At 44.5% G+C, this 24,687-nt stretch overlaps 2 protein-coding genes across 3 annotated transcripts in view; both read right to left on the reverse strand.

Moving 5' to 3' along the window:
- Nucleotides 1–9,908: 9,908 nt before the first annotated feature.
- On the reverse strand, nucleotides 9,909–19,481 carry TVP23C (trans-golgi network vesicle protein 23 homolog C). Of its 2 annotated transcripts, none has more exons than XM_005887252.3 (7): nucleotides 19,327–19,481; nucleotides 18,593–18,675; nucleotides 17,240–17,384; nucleotides 15,043–15,132; nucleotides 13,728–13,859; nucleotides 12,340–12,468; nucleotides 9,909–11,062 (listed from the first exon to the last, which is right to left on the reverse strand). In XM_005887252.3, exons 1-7 carry the CDS (start codon nucleotides 19,336–19,338, stop codon nucleotides 11,027–11,029), a joined length of 627 nt encoding a protein of 208 aa, XP_005887314.1. In that variant the 5' UTR covers nucleotides 19,339–19,481; the 3' UTR covers nucleotides 9,909–11,026. The 2 variants fall into 2 exon arrangements, with proteins under 2 accessions (XP_005887314.1, XP_070245640.1); XM_070389539.1 differs by lacking the exon at nucleotides 19,327–19,481 and adding an exon at nucleotides 19,112–19,254.
- A 1,241-nt stretch (nucleotides 19,482–20,722) lies between these two features.
- The window catches only part of FBXW10B (F-box and WD repeat domain containing 10B), a 36,921-nt gene continuing 32,956 nt past the window's right edge, over nucleotides 20,723–24,687 (reverse strand). The window contains exon 14 of the mRNA XM_070389538.1: nucleotides 20,723–23,783. Within this exon, the coding sequence (XP_070245639.1) occupies nucleotides 22,969–23,783 (815 nt within the window). The 3' untranslated portion in view covers nucleotides 20,723–22,968. The remainder of the gene's footprint in view (nucleotides 23,784–24,687) is intronic.

Consider the following 24,687-nt stretch of genomic DNA (forward strand, 5'->3'; position numbering starts at 1 on the left):
TCCTGCCTCATTTAACCTTAGTTACCTCCTAAAAGCTCTGCCTCCAAACAATCACAGTGGTTAGGTCTTCAGCATAGAATGTGTGTGTGAGCTTAGTCACTCAAGTCGTTTCCGACTCTTTGTGACCCCAAAGACGGCAGCCCACCAAGTTCCTCTGTCCGTGGGATTCTCCAGGCAAGAATACAGGAATGGGTTGCCATCTCCTCCTCCAGGGGGTGGAAACTGCGTCTCTTATCTCTCCTGCATTGACAGACAGGTTCTTTACCACTAGTGCCACCTGAGAAGCTCACGTTTATATCTCCTACTGGTCTGTTTCTCTGACTGATACAAGGAGATGGAAACATACACAAGGAATTACCAGGCAGTGTCCTATGCGCTATGATTGGGGAAGCATCGCACATGGTACCTGGCAGTGTAAGTTAAGCCTCAGTCAGACTTGCCAGATCCGAGTCTTGGCACCATCATGTACCAGATGCACCATGAACTTGGGTGAATTCCTACATTCTGCAGGCCTCAGTTTTCTTATCTGTAAAATGGTGAGAGTATCTCCCTCTGGAGGTTATTGCAAGGGGTCAAAGAGGTTCTTACCTTGCTTGAGAACACACCACCAGGAAGGACAAAGCCAGGCTTTACACTCAGGACTGTCTGCCTCCAGTGCGTGTTCCCTTAGCCCTCTGCTGAATCACCTTCTCCTTGGGAATTACACTTCAGCTGTTCTTTCTTTTCATATTTATTTATCCGGCTGTGTCAGGTCTTAGTTGCGACACATGGGGTCTTCACTGCAGTGTGCAGGCTTCTCTCTAGCTGTGGCTTCAAGGCTCCAGAGTGCGTGGGCTCAGTACCTGAAGCTCTGGGCTTATTTGCCCCACATGTGGAATCTCAGTTCCCTGACCAGGGATCAAACCTGCATCCCCTGCATTGGAAGGCAGATTCTTAGCCACCCAATGGCCAGGAAGTCCCACAGCTGTTTGTCCTTCAACAGGCACGTTTACCAAAGGCAGCCCATCCATTGTTATGGCTTCAACTCTGCTCTGCAGAGAGGCCTCATAAATTCATAGCTTTTGCCCAGTCCTAATGGAAATCCATTGTTCCGTTGCATTCTGGTACCTGGATGTAAACACTGGCTTCAAACCAAACATATCTTAGATTCAAACTCATCACCTTCCCCTGACACTTGACCAGTCCTGGCTTCACCTGTTTGGTGGGAAACTATTATTTCCCACCAAACCAAGTAAACAAGATGCTCTAGTTGTATTGTTCAACTGGGGGAAAGGGGGTTGGTGATGTGAGGAAAGCAGACATATATCATGTATGTAGTACCTAACTCGGTGTCTGGTACACTGTAAGTACTAAATAATTGTACTCATTCATTCAGCATCTACTCATTCATAGGCACTGGTTTTAATTAATTTCACAACAGGAAACATGGATTTAGTCCTAACTCACTACTTGCAGGCTAATTTTCCAGGAAAACTATTATTTCTCACCAAACCAAGTAAACAAGATGCTACAGTCTGGCTCTTTTCTTTGCATTTTACGTTGATGTACTGCCATCTAGTGGACCCTGCAAAAGTTACAAGCAAAAGAGGAAAAGGGCGTGCAGAGAAAGGCAATACCCTAAAAGAAATGTTCACCATGAACACAGTCCATAGCATTGCTGGATTTCAATGACTATCTGAAAAACACAAATAATAAGATGTGTTCTAAATATAAGCTGTAAATAAACACTATAGTAAGTTACCAGCTCATCTTACAATCTCTAACTTGGTCTAAGCAAAATGCAAAATAGAAGAATCAGCCTGCAAAAGAATCTTTCCTTGAAAGCTTGTTTGGAGGTTCTCACAGGGAAGCACAGCTACTCATACACCCTTAACCGAAGACCAGTCCTCCTCTATGGGGGACGGTCATCCTCTTCGACCAGGTGCACAGCTTCGGGAGGGACGCACATGGAGCGGTGAGGGAGAAAGGGGACACCCGCCTAGCCAGCCAGATCAGCCAAATCAACCCTGGCGATCAATGGGGTGACAGATGTCGCAACCAAATCGCCCTCACATCCAAAACACTCTAACACCATACACAAAAATAAACTCAAAATGGATTAAAGATCTAAATATAAGACCAGAAACTATAAAACTCCTAGAGGAAAACATAGGCAAAACACTCTCTGACACAAATCATAGCAGGATTCTCTATGACCCACCTCCCAGAGTAATGGAAATAAAAGCAAAAATAAACAAATGGGACCTATTTAAACTTAAAAGCTTTTGCACAATGAAGGAAACTATAAGCAAGGTGAAAATACAGCCTTCAGAATGGGAGAAAATAATAGCAAACGAAACTGACAAAGAATTAATCTCAAAAATATACAAGCAACTCCTGCAGCTCAATTCCAGAAAAATAAGCGACCCAATCAAAAAATGGGCCAAAGAACTAAACAGACATTTCTCAAAAAAAGACATACAAATGGCTAACAAAAAACATGAAAAGATGCTCAACATCACTCATTATCAGAGAAATGCAAATCAAAACCACAATGAGGTATCATCTCACGCCAGTCAGAATGGCTGCGATCCAAAAGTCTACAAGCAATAAATGTTGGAGAAGGTGCGGAGAAAAACGAACCCTCTTACACTGTTGGTGGGAATGCAAACTAGTACAGCCACTATGGAGAACAGTGTGGAGATTCCTTAAAACTGGAAATAGAACTGCCTTATGACCCAGCAATCCCACTGCTGGGCATACACACCAAGGAAACCAGAATTGAAAGAGATACATGTACCCCAATGTTCACTGCAGCACTGTTTATAATAGTCAGGACATGGAAGCAACCTAGATGTCCATCGGCAGACGAATGGATAAGAAACCTGTGGTACATATACACAATGGAGTATTACTCAGCCATTAAAGAGAATACATTTGAATCAGTTCTAATGAGGTGGATGAAACTGGAGCCTATTATACAGAGTGAAGTAAGCCAGAAAGAAAAACACCAATACAGTATACTAATGCATACATATGGAATTTAGAAAGATGGTAACGATGACCCTATATGCGAGACAGTGAAAGAGACACAGATGTAAAGAACAAACTGTTGGACTCTGTGGGAGAAGGTGAAGGTGGGATGATTTGAGAGAATAGCATTGAAACTTGTATATAATCATGTATATTATATGTAAAATAGATCGCCAGTCCAGGTTCGATGCATGAGGCAGGGTGCTCAGGGCTGGTGCACTGGGGTGACCCTGAGGGATGGGATGGGGAGGGAGGTGGGGGGGAGGATCAGGATGGGGAACACATGTACACCCATGGCTGATTTATGTGAATGTATGGCAAAAACCACCACAATACTGTAAAGTAATAAGCCTCCAATTAAAATTAAAAAAAAAAATTTGGATATATACAGTACAGTTCTATTACAGTATCTTCCTTATGTTATAATATGGAATCATGTATCAATAGTATAATAAATTACAGATATAGAAAAAAAATCCCTGCAACTGATGGCTTTTGTCCATTTGAATTCTCCATGCCGCATCCTGAATGGGAATCTAAACCATATAGAAGTCACTCAACTAGGGGTTAGGCCTCCTGACTTCTCTACTTTCAACTAGCTAAGCAACTGTTTTCCTTTCTGAGTCTCCATTATGGACAGCTGAGTATTTGGGACTATGCTGAATATTTTACATGGATCATCTCACTTGATCATTAAATTATTAATAGTGAACCATCAGTAATAATGATTATTGAGTTTTCTATTCCTCCCTTCAATCCTCTCAGCTTTCGCTTTGTGCATTTTGGAGCTCTGATACCAACTGCATATATGTTCATAATTGTCACGTCTTCCTGATGGATTGACCTTTTTTTTTCAATATGTAATGTCCTTGTCTCTTGTAACAATTCATTTTGTCTTAAAGTCTGTTTTGAAAGTGTCATCTGACCTCATGGTTTTGACAAGAAGCAAGCTTTTAAGTTCACTGAGCATCCTTTACATGTGGTGTATTGTTTTCCCTTGCTGCTTTTAATATTCTCTGGCATTGGCTTTTGACAATTCAACTATGAATGTATTTAGATGTGGGCCTCTTTAAATTTATCCTACTTAGAATTCATGGCACTTCTTGGAAGTACAGATCAATGTGGATTGGTTTTTTTTTTCCCCAAAATCTTTCATGAAATTTGAGAAGTTTGCAGCCATTAATTCCTCAAATATTCACCTTTCTCCTGGAACTCCCCTAGGGTGTATGTTTGAGGTCTACAGGCTGTGTTCACTGTTCTTCACTCTTCTTTCTGTTCCTCTAACTGCAATATTTCAATTGTCCTGTTTTCAATTGTTCTTTCATCTGTTTAACTTCTCCACCGAATTTCTAATGTCAGTTACCATACTTTCAGTTCCAAAGTTTCTATTTGGTTCCTTTTTATAATTTTTATCTTTGCTGATATTCACATTTTGTTCATAGATCATTTCCCTAATTTCTTTCAGTCCTTTGCCCACAGCCTCTTTTAGCTCTTTGAACATACACGACAGCTGATTTCAAGTCTGGACAAGGTGTCTGTTGAATTTTTTTCCTGTGTATGAGCCATACTGTCTTTGTTTCTTTGTGTGTCTTACCATTTTTTTTGTTGTTGAAAACTGGACAATTTCAGCAATATAAGGAGACAACTCTGGAAATCAGATTTGTTTCCTCTTTCCTTTAATGCTTGTTGTGGTGGAGGTTGCAGGTTCTTTCAGTAACTTTTCAGAACTAACTCTGAGCATCTGTAGTATTCTTTGTCATGTGTAGTCACTGAAATCTCTACTCAGCTAGGTTCATCTTCAGCTAATAATCAGAGATTTCCTTAGGCATCTGAAGTAAGCCTTTTGCTAAAGGGCTCACATGTACTGGGGCACGTAACACTAGTAATTTACAACTCTACCTAAGCTTTTATTTCCTGTTTGTGTAGAACCTCAAGACAGTCTAGAGGTGAGAGATTAGCGCCTTTTCAGGTCTTTCCTGGACATGCAGACCCTACACATGCATGTGGCAGTCAGGTGCTGCAAATACACATATAATTCCTGTGAGTGTGGCCGCAATAAAGCAGACGAATGCTGCGGCAGTGACTCTAACTTGCAATTCAAAAGGTTGTTTCTACGCTCCAACACGATTACACAGGGTCCACATTTTTGTCTTACTCTCTCAGGGCCACAGAATGACTCTGTCAGATGTCAGTGTCATAGAGGACTACCTATGCTCAAGGAGAACCCCATAGTCTAGTGGTCAGGGCCAGGTCAGCCTCCAACTGACAGCTGTCAGGGGTTGCTTTTCCCTTCTTTTTAAAGGAGGATTTGCATGTACCTAATTTTCCTGGGACATATGGAAGCTATAGAGATGCCAGACAACTTGGGGTTGTACAGAACTGTTCTCTATCCATGAAATAACCCATCATTGTGCAAGCCAATGGTTAATGTATTTACAAAAACACCCTCCCCTGGGGATGGCACCACCTGGAGAGAACTCTTGAGGGAGTAGGCTCTGAATATTCTAAATCCAACCCCCAAATCACACCGAAGTAAGAATATGTATGTAAGAGCACACCAGCCTACGCCCTCACAGACCTCACCAAGTTGTGCTTCAATAGCTTTGCAGCAAAAGCTGGCATTTAAAAAGCTGTCCAGATTCAATGGAGCAACATGCCCACCTACTTATTTATTGTAGAAGCAATGCTGACAGCATCAGTGTCCCCTACATAAAGCCCCCATGAGAACTGGTGGGCACTGCCAGTTCCCTACCCAATGTCCCTTTCTCCTTTGAAAGTGTTAGTCGCTCAATCGTGTCCAATTCTTTGCAACCCCATGGACTGTAGCCCACCAGGTTCTCTGTCCATGGACTTCTCCAGGCAAGAATACTGGAGTGGGTTTCCATTTCCTTCTCCAGGGGAATCTTCCTGACCCAGGGATTGAACCTGAGTTTCCTGCATTGCAAGCAGATTCTTTACTGTCTGAGCCACCAGGGAAGCCCTCACTTTTACTCAAGGCAGCAATGTCCACCTACCTACCTGCTTTTCCAGACTTTACACACCTGAGTGACACCACTCTGGCCAATGAGATGTAAGCAGAAGCAAAACCCTACTGTGATTGCTGAGAAAGCTTTTGATTTTCTGATAGAAGAGGACAGACAGGACCGGAACCTCCCTTCTCCTTCCTTGCTCATAAACAGATGAGTCATCTTCAGCTGTGACAGCCGTCTTGTGACCCTGAGACAATGAGCATGGGGACAAAAACCAGCTTTCTGAGAACTGTTTAGTAAGTGCATCAACACCACCATGTGCCCACTTTTAAACCTCTTTTGTAGAAAGCCATACACTTTTTTTTTTAGCCACTATTATTTATAATATAATAAGCCACTATTATTTCTGTTATTTGCAGTTGAACAAATTACTAACAAAAAGAGAAAACTAACTTTACCTTCGGACAACTGAAGGAGTTAACAAATGGAGGTTTACGTTAAGCCTGTGATTTTATAAACAACTGGGGGAAAAGTGCTCAAACTATGAGGGGGGTACATACTGTGTGCTAAGTCACTTCAGTAGCGTCTGACTCTGTGTGACCCTATGTCCATGGGATTCTCCAGGCAAGAATGCTGGAGTGGGCTGCCATGACCTCCTCCAGGGACTGTGGCAGGCAGGCTCTTTACCACTAGCACCACCTGAGGGGTTTGAGTTAAATCTTCATTTTTCATAGTGGGAAGCCAAAAGCTAATATAGACAGTTGGTAAGTCAAGAAACACTGTAAAAACAATAAGCATTTTATTCAGTGTGGAGGTAAATACCCCCAAATACAAAAACTGCCGCAGATAAAGATGTCTACTACTTGATAGCAGAACTGAGAGTGGGCAAGACTTGCATTTCTTTGTAGCCCTTCGGTACTGTTTGATTTTCTGACCATAGTACTTTAATTATTATTTCTTCATGAATTAAAAGTGGGTAAAGGTTAGATTACCCCTTTCCTTGCTACATTTAACTTCTTCAGGAAACGATAGGCTTGCTCTTTTCCTCCTAGAATAACAATAAAAAAGGATAGAAAGAATGGTTCCTGCTTCTCACAAGAACTTATTATTTTGACTTTGTTTTTAATTGAAAATGTATCTGACACATGATTTGAGAACGTGTTCCTCAAAACCACGCAGACTTTGGCTTCACATTCCTAGCAGTGGTTTGCAAACAGTGGCTTGGGAGCTCCTCGGAAATCGGTGGTTAGGGCCGAGTGGGTGATGTCCGAGCAGCTGTGCTCATTACAGACACTCAGCTTTGACTCAAGACTCAGAAGAGAGAGTCCCACTAGTGTGAACATAATCACACAACAGCAAAAGTTAGCACAGCCGAACTTGACCTGCAAACAAACTGTTTGCCTTCATGTGTTCTCTTTTTCCCTTTTAACATTTAATTTACAAGCATTAAAAGACTAGATTTCATACAAGCATCCAAATTTTCCATTTCTCTTGAAAAACTGAAAACCCTAGCCACACAGGGACCACACACCTAAGGGGGCAAGCAATGCTGGAAACGAGGCACTTCCGGTTCATTCAGATGCAGGTGGACTCTCCTGCTTGAGTTTTCACCTGGTTGACTTCACCTGTCTGCTATGACCAGAACTGGCAACCCTGCACCAAGGGACCAGAATCCAACAGCAAACTGGGACTTAAAAGTTTTCTGAGTATTACTTGTCAGTTGTGCACCTGTATTCATCAGAACAGGCTACTGTGTTGTGTTGTTATGGAAACAAATTCACCAGGAGATCAAGTGGCTCCACCAGGAGTTTACTCCTCACTCACACCATCCGTCTGATGGCAGCAGGTGGGAGAGTCTGCTCGACAAGTCCCCCAGAGACCTGGCTGGCCGAGGTACGACTTCGAGCACCCCTGGCTGCCTCGGAAGGGGAGAAGATTGGAGAAGCCCACATCCGCTGTACGTTCCTCACCCAGAAGTGACACAGGTCACACCTTCACTTGCATCACATGGGCCACAACTGACCCCCTGGCTTCTGTTAAATAGGGGGCTGCTGAGAAGCAGAGGAGAACAAAAGCAATAGCAGGCGAACATCATTTGTCTCTACTACATGCAACTGTCAGTAACACGAGGTTTTCACGGTCTCACCTCCCTCTCGAGGTTACAGAGGGAGAATCAAATGAGGTTACTAGACATAAAAGAACTCTGAATGAGCTCTAAAGAGTTTTACTAATTTGACGGATGATAGTATCGACACCTCGGTGGACTTACTGTGCCGTAAGCTCTGCACAACACACAGCTTTCAAAGGTGTGGGTCAGGGAACAGGTACACGGGGGCTGGGGAATGCAATGCTACTTTCATGTTAACTGCACCGGTCAGCCAACTCACTTGTGCTCAAGGCTGACCAAGCAAGACAAAAGGGAAAGCAATATTTGCACCCCACAGTCTCTTCCAACTAGCTTTCAGTCTTGAAACGATTAAAGTGGCGGGGGGGGGCAGATTTTTACCTTCCAAAGATGGTTGCTATGTCCCCTCTCCGTGAACACAGGAGGACTTTGTGGCTGCTTCAACCAGAGTGTGGCAGAAGCAACACTACGTGAATCCCGAGGCTAGTCATAGAACGTCACGCACTTCTCTGGCTCCCTAGGGAAGCCTGTCTGAGACCCCAGCGGCCAGGCTGTGAAGACAACCCCAGATGAGCCTCCACAGACAACCCAGAGGTTGCAAATGTAGGTGTTCTAACTGTAACCTGGCTTCGGTCCAGCTGACAGCCAGCATCAGCTTCCAGACCCAAGAAGACACCCCTAGATGCTTCCTGCCTCCTGGAGAGCATGCAAACCCCGGCCTTCAAACCTCTCAGCTGAGCCTAGACTGTGCAGCAGAGAAAAGCTGTCTCTGACGGGCTTCACCCAGACCCCTGATCCCCAGCTTGTGTAAGTGCCATGAAATGATGCTCTGCAAGGCTTGGTTTCGGGGCCAATTTTTATGCAACAACAGCATCTGGAAGGGCTGGACTTGTTAGCTTAAATACCTCACAGTGGAAAGAGCAAACGTGTGTCTGCTGAACTCCTACATCTCAAACTCCACACTAACAGAAACTGTGGGGGAAGCTAAAAATACGGACTGATAAGAATTCAGTTAGGCTGCAGCAACAGGAAAACAGTAGTAACACTTGAAAAAGAGAGAAGTCTGTTTCTCGCTTAAAAATTCAGAGGGGCACTTCAGGGCTACTGTCCCCACCAGAGGGAACTCACTGCTGTTCACAAGACGAGGCTTCCACCCCATTGACCACAACAACTATTCAAGCACCATCTGTTCCACGTACGTTTCAGCTAACAGGGGTGGAAAGGAGAAGAGACAGGCATGCCATCCTTCTAAGGACACTTCCTGGAAGTGCAGCCATGAAACGGCAGAAAAATCTGGGAAACACTGTCTTTGTTGCCATGTTCTGGCTAATAAATGGGAAATGAGTAGAAGGGAAAAGCTAATAGTGGGGGATAAACAGCAGCAAACAGCAGGTGCTGCCACATGTACGTTCCCAAATTCAGTCTGGTTTAGGATCGCAGCCTCAAATAACAACAGCTGCCTTGAGAATGACACCACTGGGTCTCCTGCTAGACTCCCAACTCAACAGACTGACGTCGGATCTTTCAGGTTCAATAAAAACATGTCTCTACACAGCGTTCACTTTCCTCACCAGATGAGTATAAATTAATGACTTAGTAAGTTAATGATTCATAAGAAAGGAAAGGACCTTTAGAGACAAAGATTCCTCAAACATCAGAGACGTGTCTGATGGGTCTTCCTGTAATCCGTGGCTCCTTGGACAAGTCACTCAGTGACCTGAGGTCCCCCTCTGTCACCAATACACTGGTGTCACACAGAACAGGTTTGCCATGAGGATCAAATGAGATCACAAACGTCACAGTGCTTTGTAAACAGTAGAGTTTTATACAAATATAAAGTTATGCACCTTCAAAGCTCTCACTCCAATAAAGACACGCATTCAATTAAACAAAACATCTTCAAAAAATTTTTAACAATGTATAAATACAGTCACAAAATAACCCATTGATTAAAACAAAGTTTACAGTACCTACAACAGAATTCACAGACGCCTACAGTATTTTGCAGATTGTTACATATGTTGTTTTAAGAAATACCGTTAATACAAATGCATGATTTACAATATCCCCATTACAGCAAGACAAAAAAATAGATTCGCAAAATAAAACGTCTTTTAGGCATTTACAATGCCAAGTATCGAAATAATTATTCTATTACATAAGAATAATACTCTTTTAGTGGAGAAAGACTTCATTAGGCCGAGGACCACTGAAAAGCTTCTGGGGGCTTCAAAGTAAAACCTGGCTATTCTCCCCCCAAAATAAATAGAACAGCAGCAATCCCTAGGAATCCCATGAAAATACACTATGAATGTTCCTGTTATGTTAACTGGGTCTTAAGTACAAGACTCATCAATAAACCAAATTTTAGAAACTAGTTAACATCAACAGCCCAAGTGTGGTTTTTACCTGCCTGTGAATGCCTAGGATAAGAAGTTTCACCATGAAAGTATATATTAAGTGTAAAATTAACCATTATTCCTAACGTATACATTAGCCAAAGTGCTCACTCTTACCATGGAAGCAAAAACTTCTAAAATAATCTACAGAAACAGTACGTAAACACAGAGAGTTTTGAGATCGACTAAGAACATCCTTCTGTGTTCTATGGACCGAGATGCAAAGGTCTCCATTTACATGGATGTGAACACAGACACTTTAACTTAACACACAGGGATCTCACAAGACTATGGACAGACATACCATAAACCAAATGCTGACAATGTTTCTAGCCATACCACACCTTCAAGGCCCAAGTGCTAGAAAGAAGACAATATGAAAACTACTTTTCCTTTTTCTTAAAGTAAATTTTTAAATGGAAAAACAAACCCCACACTCCTCTTTGCAATAGCTTCTGAGTTCTGAAGGTTCAGTCAAGACCCACCCTGGGTGGTTCCCCTTGAAAAAAGCACGCAGGCTTTCACTCTCCTGAGGAGGTCTGAGTGTCGCCGGTGGTCTGCAACAGAGAAACAATTCCTTAATGCCAAAAGTGATTTACAAAATAAAGAAAAGCTATTTTACATAAAACACCAGATTCAAAGCACTAGGAAAACATTTCGTATTTGTCAGCAGATGCAGTTACTACATGGCCCGATTATGTTAAAAATTACTGTCACGCTGGAAAAGTAAAGCAGTGAGTCCACCCGGATGTCCAGCAAGCAGTCTCACTGGAGCAGAGCATCACTGGCTGCCATGTAAGTCTATTGACCCTGTCCATGTACATCAAGCTCAAGGTTCAAAATCTGAAGGGAAAAACCTATTGAGCGCACACTTGAAAACTACCATAAGGTGGACTTCACCCAGCAAAAGTATACTAGGACTCTGCCAAAGCCCTCAAGATGAGTCATGGCCCTGCAAGAGTCCTTGCTTTCCTCACTTCTTAACTTTTCTACAAGAGAAACCATACAGGAAAGAGCAACGAATTTCAAGAGAGGAGAGCTGGGTTAAACCCTCACTTTGAATCACTTAGCCTCTCAGGGCCTAGGTCACAAAGGTAATCTCTGGACCAGCAACATCAGCACCACCTAGGAACCTGTAAACATGCAACTGGTGAGACCTGGCCTCAGGTTATCAAGTAAGTAAGAAACTTCGGGGGTGGGACCCTGAGATCTGTGTTCTAGCCCTCCAGGCTATCCTGATGCAGGGCCAAGGTTGAAAACATGTTAACTGTCCCGTGCATCATTACCTGCCCAAACTACTGCACAAACGCAAACGTGAGGCATCACTCACACAAAGACCTAATCAATTTCCTAAAGATTTTACCAGCAACTATTTTTACCTGAGAATACTACTGATCCCACTGAAAACTCTAACTGAAACCTTCACATCCAGAAACTACAGTAATAAAATAATCTTTAATGATATGGTCTTATGTTTCTAACTTGCTCTTACTATAAACCCTAAAACCATATAAGATACATTCTTCAAGACTGCCACCAGAAGTAATGGAAAGCAACTGAACTTCAGCTAATTTTTCTAAAAAAAAACTTATTGTCAATGAACATTTTAGCCCTCTGGTTTTAAAATAACTTCAGGACACCGACATTTTTGGAATGTCCTAAAAGCTTCCAAAGACAAATTAAAATAACTTGACCATCATCATTTCATACTTAAATATATCCCTTTAAAAACTTCAAGTATTTTATAGAAATTAAACTCTAAAAGAGTTAGAAATCATCACTGCATTAGTCACTGACCACATCAAAATGATCCTCACATCCAGAGAACACTTACTTGTCTTAAAAACTGCCTCCCAAGGTACGTGGTGGCCATGCTGGTTAGGTTCTTCCTGCTGCCCACTTTGCACCTGATGTAGCCATACAGGTTGGCCCCTTGCAGCACCACGCCCATGATAACCACCGCCTGGGGGAGGGCAACAATCAACAGTTACAGGCCTGACGGTGACTGACCATTCTCTGTGCCATCAATGAGACATGGAGCCCAGCTCGCGAAAGAGGAGAAGGAGGAAGCTTTGTGAAGGGTGGCAGAGACTCCTCCCGTCTCCCTTCCAGAACAGACTCATCCACCACGAGCTCTGCACTGTCCAACAAGCAGCCATCAATATGCGAGCTCTGTGTCAGACCCAGGGGTGCAGTGGCGGGGCCATTCCCTCCCTACTGTTTTCCATGGTTCTGTGAGTAGACATATAAAAGCAACTGAGATCCAGGAGTGCAAATATCAATTACTTCCTTGAGAATTCCAAAAGAATGGTCAAGAGAAAGATCAACAAGACCCTAATCCCACATGACTGATGTCTTTATAAGCAGAGGAGATTAGGACACTGACAAGAACAGAGGGAGGACCACGTAAAGACACAAGGAGAAGACGGCCAATAAGCCAGAGAGACAGAGACCTTCAGGATTGGGAGAAAACACAGTTCTGCCGTGTCAGCCCCTGGTCTGTGGTACTTTGTCAGGGCAGCCGGAGCAGACAGGTACAGCTGCACCAGGTACCTAGCGTGTGAGCTCCAGCACTCTCACCTGGAGCTGCGAGCCTCGAGTGCAGTCTTACTGCCACAAGGCCACAAGGCCACCAGGCTGTGAGGAAGCCCCAACTAGCTGTGTGCAAAGTCCATGTGGGAGGCCATGGGACCTCATAGAGAGGGGCCATACCAGCCCCCAGCCACTGTCCGATCAAAAAAACAAAAGATCCCAAGCCAGGACTTCCCAGACAAGCCCCTTCCAACCTCCTGAACCAGAGAAATTGAGAGAGATGGTACAATGACTGTTGCAGTAGATGACCAGGACAGGTCACCACCAGCATTTTCAGGAAGGACCACTGTTAGTTCCAAACTAAGCTAAGCATGTCTGGAGTATGCAGACCACCCACACCTGACAAGGTCATGGGATCAATGTGGTAATCAATGCACTGTGATTACCAATGTGGTAATCACTTAGATGGGCTAAGTCAACACACTGCTGGGCACCTGGAGAACTGGTGAGACGGGTCTTTCAAAGGACTCTGTTTTCTGGTGCTCAGAGGAAAGCCGAGTTGAGAACCCAAACTTGGGAAATACAGGATGAAGCTGCCTGTTTGAGACGGGACCCTAATGTTATTGTTAAGACTGGTGGTCACCCATTGCGATTACCCACTGGCCACCTGGGTGGGTCACCGACACTCACCAACCACTTTACTCTGAAAGAGAAGAGGGCACTGAAGGCAAAGACCACCCACAGCACGGGACAGGCAACGAGTCCCAACCAGAAGATCCTTGATTCAGCCTCGGAGACGGTTTTACCCTCTTGAGGGGAGGCCTACAAAACAACACAGATTTAATAACCGAGGTTCTGTGCTATTTATTGGCAAAAAGTTAAAACATTTTTAGTGAAAAACTCCTTACCTTCAAATTTAAATAAATTAATACAGACAACCCAAGTCCCAACTTTGAACCCCTACTCCCTGCCCCGTTCAAACAGTAGATGTACCATCGCTGTGATTTTTAGAACTGGTCTTAACATGCTTTGTTTTAAATCAAGAATGTTTCATTTTCAAGGCAGAGTGGACAGTCTGTCATCACCCAACACAGTAAGGGTGGCCTCTGATAGGCTTCTAGTCATGCCTCTTGCACTTCTAGTCATGCCTCTTGCACTTACACTGGTTATTCATAATCAACCCTTGAACAACACCTTCATGGTAAGGATTCAGTAAATCAAGGCTATGGTCATCCTGGAGACTCAAACGTCAAGTCAGGGTCCAGGGGTCAGGACCCTGACAATGACCACCACGTCTTAGCAATACCCAGGAATGTAAAAGGCTGTGTGCTGTTCCCCAGGTGGGTTTTATAACATAAAGGTCTAGGGCTCACTGAGCACAACACTGCTTTCTGAGAAGCACTAGTCAGGGCCCTTCCAAGCAGAAGGCGAGAGATTTAACCTGTGCTGTCTCCAAGAATGTTGTCCTCTGCTGCCCAAGCTGATTCTACTACAGGGAAGCAGACTAAAAACCCCAAACAGACCAGTGTCCCCCAGGGCTTCTGAAGGTAAAGCCTGAAGAGCAAACTGCTTCCATCAACTCAGATTTTCTATGCAGTTGCAATCCTCTTTCTTCCTTGCCCACGAATGGAGGAGGACCATGGGGGAAAGAGGGAGCCATTGGAGGCAGTTACCCCTGGCACAGCCCACAGAGCCAAGCGGCTCAGAAGAGATCCTGCAGCAGCAGCAGCCCCTAGGGGCCAGCCAGGCACACGGCATACACTCGGAGCCCAAGCCCTCTCTCATGATTCTTTCCTGGACACACCATTTTCAGCCTGAGCCGGCCAGAGAAAACGGGGCGTTCAGAAGGCCATCTACTTTAGTGCTGCCCCACAAGTGATCCGGGGTAGTTCTTTATGAGTTGATTACGTCTGCATAGGTAATTTATCCTTAAATATTCAAATATTATCTACGCAAAATGTATTAAATGACATGCAAGAAAACCAAAACACCAAAGGCTGTTTACCTTCCGGGACTCAAACACCCAATGGCTTTTTCCATCTTCATCAATATGATTCCACCAGCGCAGGCCAACCATTAATCTACCTGTGACATTCTGGTGAAGATTAATACATATACACACATTTTAAAAACAGCACCGACACATCTACTTTAACATCCTATTTTAGTGTAATATTTCACAAACAACAAACCATCAGCTTTCCATCCATAACACCCAGTTAAGACCAGTACATATGAGGCCTGGGCAAAAGAGTAACTACAATGGCCATGGCAGGCCCAGCAGGACAGAGGTGATAGGGTCGGCACATCCACAAACATCACCCTTCTTTCCCCTCGTGAGCTCTCGTCCTTTCTCTGGTTCCCTGTTTCTAAACCCGACTCTTTAGCCACTGGAACCTACTTTTGGACTGAATACTGAGTCCCCTCAAATTCATATGCTGAAAGTCTAGCCCCACAGCATCGCCCAGTGATGGTGTCAGGAAAAAGCCTGAGGGAGGTGATGAGGGTGAGATAAGGTCAAGAGCGGGGAACATGTGCAGAAGGGATTAGTGTCCCCCTTAGAGGCAAGAGAGTTTCTATTCTCTCTCTCTGCTCTCAGCTGTTTAAGAGGTGAGCAGTCTAGAACCCAGAGGAGGGCCCTCGCCAGAAGCTGACCATGCTGGTACCCTGTACCTGGATTTCCAGCCTCCAGAATGTGGAAAATAAATCCCTATTGTTTGCGAACCACCCAGTCTCTGGTATTGTGTAAGCAGTCCATTTAATGGTTTCCCCATTCCTGACTTATTTTCATATCTCAATTATTTGTGTATCTGTAAGTAATCCTGCCACACACAAAGAGTGACTTTCTTTAAGCCTTTTTTTTTTTTTTTAAAGAGTTCATCAGAAAATATATATTCTGGCCATATTTCTTAAAACTCTAAACCCACAAGGTTCTAATTATTTAATTTTTAGAAATTACCAGGAAGAACTGACTAAAAGTCAAAAGGTAGTGTTCTATCTGGCTAGGCAGAAATAACATGAACAACAAAAAGAAACATTCGTCAAAACAAAACTATGACCTGGATACAGTAAACACTTTAGGACATAAAGCAACAAAAGGAATTCAAAGAAATTCAAGCCAAAGAAGACTGTACAAAAGAAGTACCTACAGGAACCAGACCTTTGTAATCTTTATTCTCTACATTTTGTGGCCTACAGAAACTGGCCACCACCAAGCCAACCACTTCTGATTATCTGTAAGAATCAAAAAATCTAAAATGACTGGGCTGGTGGGCATGAGTAGACCTGTAACACCTTATTGGTTTTTGAATCAGTAAACACATCTCTGAAATTGTAAAACTAGTTTTTGCATTTTTTTTCCCCTGTATTCGAAATTTGAAAATTTCCAAATATACAAAAAAGTTTTACAGTGAATACGCATATGCCTAATCCTGGAGTCTACATCTCATATTGGACCACAGTGACTTCCTCACGCGCCCCTCTATCTATACAACTACCGCTCCACCACCCTGGCCTCTGGGTCCATTTCTTACTTTCTCAGTATCCCCTACGACATGGCTCCTCAGCCCCAGCACTATCTACGCTCGGGGCCAGATAGTTCTCTGACGTGCGGGGCTGTCCCGGCTATGCACCGTAAGATATCCAGCAGCATCCCTGGCCTCCACCGTGATGCCAACAGCACACTCCCCCACCCCAAGCTGTGACAACCAAAAATGTCTTTGGACGGTGACACACAACAAATGCCCGCTGGGGTGGGGGGGATTGGCCCTGGCTAAGAAACACGGTCCTGGAGCTCCCATGGGAGCCTTCGCAATGGTGCGGACTCCTTCAGTTATCTGTGGTCAAGCTATCCTGGTGTCTTATCTAGAAATCACACATGGCACAGCCAGAGGTGACCCCTGAAGCAAAACCAATGGTGTGGACCAGAAGCAGTATGTGTGTGGTCTGTAGCAGCTGGTCGCATTTTTGTTTGTTTCACTCTAAAGCTGATGCAGGTTAACATAACACACAGACAGGTCAGTAGAGCGGTAACCTACTGTGACATAACTGGCACTTTTACACAGATGAGGCCTAAGGTAACCAAAAGGTAAATTAACCCCAATCGAAAATGCTCAGTGTCTTTTTTTTTTTTTTTTTACTGTTTATACATCATTCAATCTCATCATATTAAATGATTTTTAAATAAAAACAATCAAACCTACCTTGACTGCCCAAAAGTCACATGACAACAACAAGATAATTGTCACCATACAGGCAATAAAGCTGCTGCTGAACAATTCACAGAGAAGATAGACTATAATTGCACTGACTCGAAAGAATAAATGGAAAAATGATGCCACTGGGTGTCTGAAAACCAAAACATAACAAAAGAAATGCAATTACATTTTACGACAGATACTGCAGATGTAGATGAAAATGTTTCAGCCACAGGACCATGCAGAGTCTTGTCAAAATAAAAGGTGACTTGAGGAAGAAGCAAACCGAGTAGCTCTCTTTTTTCCTAAGTCCCATTATTTGACTAGGCCCTGCTGTCACAGAATATACACTATATAAACACGACTTTACACCTCACTGACTATAAACTTTCACAAGATACGTAACAAGAAACCTTACCAAGGCTGGAGAAATAAGGGACACTATGCTCTTAGGACCGACTCCCATTTTCACCTGTCTAAAAAGCACTCCCTCAGAATTCCCTTCAGGCATTAAGACAAAATACCCATCAGGCAAAGTTGGTGTTTCATTAACAGCATCACTGAGATATAACCACATGCCATACAATTCACCTGTTTAAAGGGTATAATTCAGTGATTTCTGGTATATTCAGAGAATTGTACAACTATCACACAATCAATTTTAGAACTTTTTCATGATACCCCCGCCCCCTCTGCCTCCAAAAGAAATCCTATACCTGTGGGCAGTCATGCCCCCATTTACCCCAATCTCACCCCTCCTCCAGCCCTCAGTAACCACTAATGTACTTTCGGTCCCTATGGATTTGCCTGTCCTGGACATTCCGCATAAATGAAATCATATAAAATGTGGTCTTCTGCACTGGTATCTCTCACTTGGTGTAATGTTTTCAAGGTTCAGGTAGAGTTTGATTTCATTAAGTTTATTTCTTTACAGAGTACTAAGTTTGGAACTAAAATTTGGCTTGATGTTTTCATATTAACTGATACAAAAGATACAGTACTGAAATTTTCACAATAAACTCAAATGTAATGTATCTTTAGAAACTATCTAAAAAAATTGTGTGTCCTTGGTACAAGAGTCAGAATTAAAAGCACCAGTGTTCGAATAATTGGCTTTGCAGATTTGAAAACTCAAATCTGAGTAAATCTGAGTAAAAGTACTGAGTAAAATTCCATATGTCCATTATTCCCAGAGAAAACGTGAGATGTCATCTCATCTCAGACTGAAAAGCAAACTGGCAGTACACAATCTCCACCAGCACTGTCACAACCACTCTGCCCGGAAACCCAGTCCTCGCACCAGTCAACAGACGAAACAGCACCAGACGCTAACCCATCCCTTGCAACTTGTCCTCATACCTGATTCTGGATTTTTTCGGTCTGTTAGTTGTCTCCTCTTCCGCGTCAAACAGTGAAACATCTTCAGTGTCGTCATTACTGTCCTGATAGGAAAAGCAAACATTCATGAGGCAAAACGAAATTCCGTCCTCCACTAGTCAACACGGAAGACAACGGAAAGACACGGTCACAGCCACCTAGAACTCACAGCCCAGGGCTCACCCTGGCTTTGTTATCACTCTGTGAAAACACCGTTCGTCTTGTAATTTATCCTGTCTCCGCGCCCCCGCCCCCCCCTCCCCCCCGCGCAAACCAATTCACCCGCCCATTCAGGGCAGGTAGCATTCCGCGTTGTTCGCAGCTCTTTCCCAGGGCCTAGGACGGTGGCCTCGACCACAGTAACCCCTCAACACGAAAACACCACCTACGATAATCTGAGTAAAAGTGTAATTTTTCCAAAAACAGGAAGATATAAACGTAAGGGCTGTAATTCGCCCTGAGGGCAGATGTGGTCACGGGAGTGGACCAAGCGTCCATCACCTCCAACGCTGCTTCGACGGCATAAACTTCACTGCTAGGCCCGGGAGGGCAACTCCTGTAATCGCATGTCCAGGGCGGCGGCCCCCTCCCCTCGCCCGTCCACATTCGGCGTCTTCGCTACTGCCCCCTTCAAACCCGGCAGGCCGGGCCCCTCCAGGCCCCCACCCGGCAGGCCCAGCCGCCGCCACCCTCTCCCGGTGCCCACAGCCCCTTACCTGCTGCAACATGACGGCTAGGCGCCAGCGCCACTTCCGGGAGCCACGTCAGCGCCGCAGCCTCGGGGAGGGACGGACCAGACGCGGAAAGCACTCCACCAGCCAAGAGGAGCCGAAGTAACAGCGGAAACCCGGCCCCACTTCCGCATCCGGGCTCTCGGGGAGGAGCGAGTGGGGTGAGGCGAGCGTGAGGACTGGGCGACTCGGGGTGGGGCGGGGCCGACTCGGGGTGGGGCGGGACTAGCGAGTGGGCGGGGACTCGCGGACTGGTCCCACGCAGGAGCTGAAATTAACCGTGCAGCATAACGGGGAGAAAGTGAAGAGGAACTAAAAAGCCTCTTGATGAAGGTGAAAGAGGAGAGTGAAAAAGTTGGCTTAAAACTCAACATTCAGAAAACGAAGATCATGGCACCTGGGCCCATCACTTCATGGGAAATAGATGGGAAAACAATGGAAACAGTGTCAGACCTTATTTTGGGGGGCTCCAAAATCACTGCAGATGGTGACTGCAGCCATGAAATTAAAAGACACTTACTCCTTGGAAGGAAAGTTACGACCAACCTAGATAGCATATTGAAAAGCAGAGACATTACTTTGCCAACAAAGGTCCGTCTAGTCAAGGCTATGGTTTTTCCAGTAGTCATGTATGGATGTAAGAGTTGGACTGTGAAGAAAGCTGAGCGCCAAAGAATTGATGCTTTTGAACTGTGGTGTTGGAGAAGACTCTTGAGAGTCCCTTGGACTGCAAGGAGATCCAACCAGTCCATTCTAAAGGAGATCAGCCCTGGGATTTCTTTGGCAGGAATGATGCTAAAGCTGAAACTCCAGTACTTTGGCCACCTCATGCAAAGAGTTGACTCATTGGAAAAGACTCTGATGCTGGGAGGGATTGGGGGCAGGAGGAGAAGGGGACAACAGAGGATGGGATGGCTGGATGGCATCACTGACTCGATGGACGTGAGTCTGAGTGAACTCCAGGAGTTGGTGATGGACAGGGAGGCCTGGCGTGCTGTGATTCATGGGGTCACAAAGAGTCGGACACGACTGAGAGACTGAACTGAACTGAACTGATAACAGGGAAAGCTTCATGGTTTATCATGTGGAGATGTTGCTTGTACTTACAGGGTGTCCTTCCCATCAGTGTGGATGGCCTCAGGGCAGGTTTGGGGGTGGGGTGTTCCATAGTTTTCGTTTGAGTGTTCTACAATGATGTGTAATCCTGTACAGCATTGCTTTTGTACTTTAAATGGTGGAAACAATTGAAAAAATAAATCTGCACTTACCAATTATCTAACTGACCCCTGTGTTCCTTCCCTTCCTGGAGAAGGTGATGAAAGGGTGTCCCTACAGGGTGGGTACCTACTCAATAGGACATGTTATTCTAATTATGGTTTTAAGTTTAGCAGCTAAGGATGTGCTCTTGCCCCTTGAAGGAGCTGAGTTCAGGGACTTGGGGTCTTCTCTGAAACTGGGATTGTAACAGTGTTCTATCTGCTAGGCAGGCCTATGTGAAACTGCTCTTGGAAGACTCATGGAATAATGAGTAGAAGCACGTTTCCTTAATTGAGGGGATTCTCTCCATACAAATCACAATTTTGTATGGCTATTGGCCAATGCTACTTTACACCTGATGTCTTAATAATGGAGAAAAAAAAATAATGGAGAAAAAAATTCTCCAAGGAGAGAAAGGCTGTCAAACATTAGTATTCATGCACTTGGAGGTAAAGCAGAGGCTGGGAGCAGGTATCCCATGCATCTAGTCTATCATGCCAGGATTTTGGTGGCCCACCCACTGTGTGGGTTGTGGGGTTGGTGTTTTGTTGTTTTGTTCTGCTACTGTTTGAATGGTTTCCATCCCATGGCCATGCTGGGCTAGTGGAGGGTACCCCCTTCGGATGGGGCTTGAGCTCTCTGATGGGCCACAGGCCCTGTGCTGGGCTGCATGCTTCTAAATTACCTGCCTGACCCCTCAGCAGGTTTAAGTAGCAACATCGACACACACTATCAGTGTAGAAAGGGTCAGTTCAGTTCAGTTCAGTTGCTCAGTTGTGCTGGACTCTTTGCGACCCCATGGACTGCAGCTCGCCAGGCCTCCCTGTCCATCACCAACTCCCAAACTCATATCCATTACTCAAACTCATGTCCATTGAGTCGGTGATGACATTACTTTGTCAACAAACGTCCGTCCAGTCAAGGCTATGGTTTATCCAGTGGTCATGTATGGATGTGAGAGTTGGACTATAAAGAAAGCTTTGTGCAGAAGAATTGATGCTTTTGAACTGTGGTGTTGGAGAAGACTCTTGAGAGTCCCTTGGACTGCAAGGAGATCCAACCAGTCCATCCTAAAGGAGATCAGTCCTGGGTGTTCATTGGAAGGATTGATGTTGAAGCTGAAACTCCAATACTTTGGCCACCTGATGCAAAGAGCTGACTCATTTGAAAAGACCCTGATGCTGGGAAAGATTGAGGGCAGGAGGAGAAGGGGATGACAGAGGATGAGATCGTTGGATGGCATCACTGACTCAATGGACATGGGTTTGGGTGGACTCCCGGAGTTGGTGATGGACAGGGAGGCCTGGTGTGCTACGGTTCATGGGGTCTCAAAAAGTCAGACACGACTGAGCGACTGAACTGAACTGAACTCTGAATGTAAGCTAAACAAGCAGGGTCACAATATACGGCCTTGACATTCTCCTTTCCAGATTTGGAACCAGTTTGTTGTTCCATGTCCAGTTCTAACTGTTGCTTCTTGACCTGCATACAGATTTCTCAGGGACAGGTCAGGTAGTCTGTTATCTCTTTAAGAAGTTTCCAGTTTGTTGAGATCCACACAGTCAAAGGCTTTGGTGTAGTCAATAAAGCATAAGTGGATGTTTTTCTGGAACTCTCTTCCTTTTTTGATAATCCAACAGATGTTGGCAATTTGATCTCTGGTTCCTCTGCCTTTTCTAAATCCAACTTGAACATCTGGAAGTTCACGGTTCACATACTGTTGAAGCCTGGCTTGGAGAATTTTGAGCGTTACTTTGCTAGTGTGTGAGATGAGTGCAATTGTGCAGTAGTTTGAGCATTCTTTGGCGTTACCTTTCTTTGGGACTAAAATGAAAACACCTATTCCAGTCCTGTGGCCACTGCTGAGTTTTCCAAATTTGCTGGCATATTAATTCTTCTCCCTAGGAGTTAGCCCTGAGAAGGAAACACAATTTAAGGGCTCCTTTTTGATACTTAATTGAACTTACTGCGCTTCATCAGGCTTCTGCACGAAAACACCAGGGGACTCCAGTGCACAATTCAGATATAATCCCTTTGGTCCATTTGCTAGAAGAAATGACACAGGAAATTGGTAGCGATAAGTGGTATTAAACTTCCAAAAACCACTTCTCCATCCCCCATCAATGAAACAGGGTTTCCATGCATCTCAGTGAGTGGTTTTCAGTGGGAATACAGATACCAATCTCTCTTAGTCTCTGTTTTCTTACTTTGATAAGTATCAGTTCTTTGACTTATAGGAAAATAATGAAGAGTCCTCGTGGTAATTGCCAAGGAACAGTTGAAAACAAACAAACAAACAAAAGAGGCCAAATATCAACATCTACTTGGTTTCCTGTTTATTATAAGACACAGTAATTTCCCAAGGCTGGTTCAAATAAACACATTTTGTCCAAGTTCGGGGGCCGCGGTTTTCCCCTGCTTCATGAAGTTGTCGATGGGCAGACCTTTGATCTTCCTGATCCATGCAGCTCTGCTGGCCTTTTCTGGATCGACCACTCCAACTGGCTTTATGGCCTGAAACTCTTTCATCTTGGCCTCCCTATATTCTTTCTGCTCCTTCACAGTCAGCAGCATGAACTCTGTGTTCACTCGTAAGGGGTCAAGGGCAGAGTAGTAGCGGGGCCGTTCTTTCTTGGCAGCCTGGGCTGCCGTGCCTGCGGGCGGAGCCAGCATGCGGTTTGGCTTGATGACCTGCGTGCTGGTTAAGGGGCTGAAGTTGCGCACTCCGTCAGTTGAACTGGTGGCCCGGTCTTCACCCTTCGAGCCACCACGGAACCTGGGGCAGATAAGCACCGGCTGGGGGATGGTGGAATGCACTTGGGGACCATGTACAGACTTCTTCAGGTTGGGCTGAAGCTTCTGGATTTCGAGGGGAATACTGGTCTGCTTCACTTCTATGGGAAGAGTGCTGAATCTCAGTCTGTCAACTGCTTGTTGGACCGCTTGGCCCTTCAAACTCAGGACCTTCCTTGGGTATGGAATGGAAGGTCCCCAGACATCGATGATCTGGGCCTGGGGCCTCCGGGGATAGGCAAACTCCCCAGAATTATGGGCTTTCTGCAGGGCATTCACGGTCAGGAGGAACTGGTCAGGCGACATGGGAATGCACCAGGACTTCTTTGAGCGATGGATCAAGTCTCCCGAAATTCCCAGATACCTTTGTTTTGGTAATTTCTCCATATCATCTGCTTTTTCCAAAAACAAAAGAAAAGCAAATCAGTGTTCCATGAAAACCATTAAATACTCATGCATGAAAATTAAATCCATTCTAACTATTATGCAGACTAAGGTCGCTGTTGCCGAATGGACACGCCACCATCATGTGAGCAAAAATCCTCTCTGAGACAAGCAATCACAACATATTTAACATGAGCTTCTAACAGATATGCTAGTATTTGTGTCCAAGGGTGCATTAACATCTAGATATGCATATTTTGGAAGGAACATCTCTATGTTCCACACAGTCTTGAAATTCCCCTGTGGGAATGAACTTCACACCCCATTTATGGACCTTATAAATTTTTAGTGAAGTGTTAGTTGCTCAGTCATGTCCAACTCTTTGCAACCCTATGAACAGTAGCCCACCAGGCCCCTCTGTCCATGTAATTTTCCAGGCAAGAATAGTGGAATGGGTTGCCATGCCCTCCTCCAGGGGATCTTCCCGACCCAGGGAACAAACTCTCATCTCTTACATCTCCTGCACTGGCAGTCAGGTTCTTTACCACTAGTACCACCTGGAAAGCCCATAAATTTTTAGTAACATAGACTTTTAAATAAAACTTGTATAGCAAAGCTTGATCTCCACTTTATTATAATCAAATTTGATTCCAAAAGATCTTTGGATGTTTCTTAGAATCAAAACTGCCTTCAAAAAATATGTCTCCACTGCAAAATGGAAATTACCACATGGCCAAAAAGCAACTCCTGAACAGGAGATCCCAAAATGTTTTGAATGATAACAGGTCCAAAAGCCACTGATAAGGACAAGAGATTCATTCTAGCACACTGGTGGCTCAGTGGTAAAGAATCTGTCTGCCAGTGCAGGAGACGCAGGTTCGCTCCCTGAGTGGGGAAGAGCCCCTGAAGAAT

This window comes from Bos mutus, chromosome 19 (genome assembly GCF_027580195.1).
Source record: "Bos mutus isolate GX-2022 chromosome 19, NWIPB_WYAK_1.1, whole genome shotgun sequence".
NCBI classification, from domain to species: Eukaryota; Metazoa; Chordata; class Mammalia; order Artiodactyla; family Bovidae; genus Bos; species Bos mutus.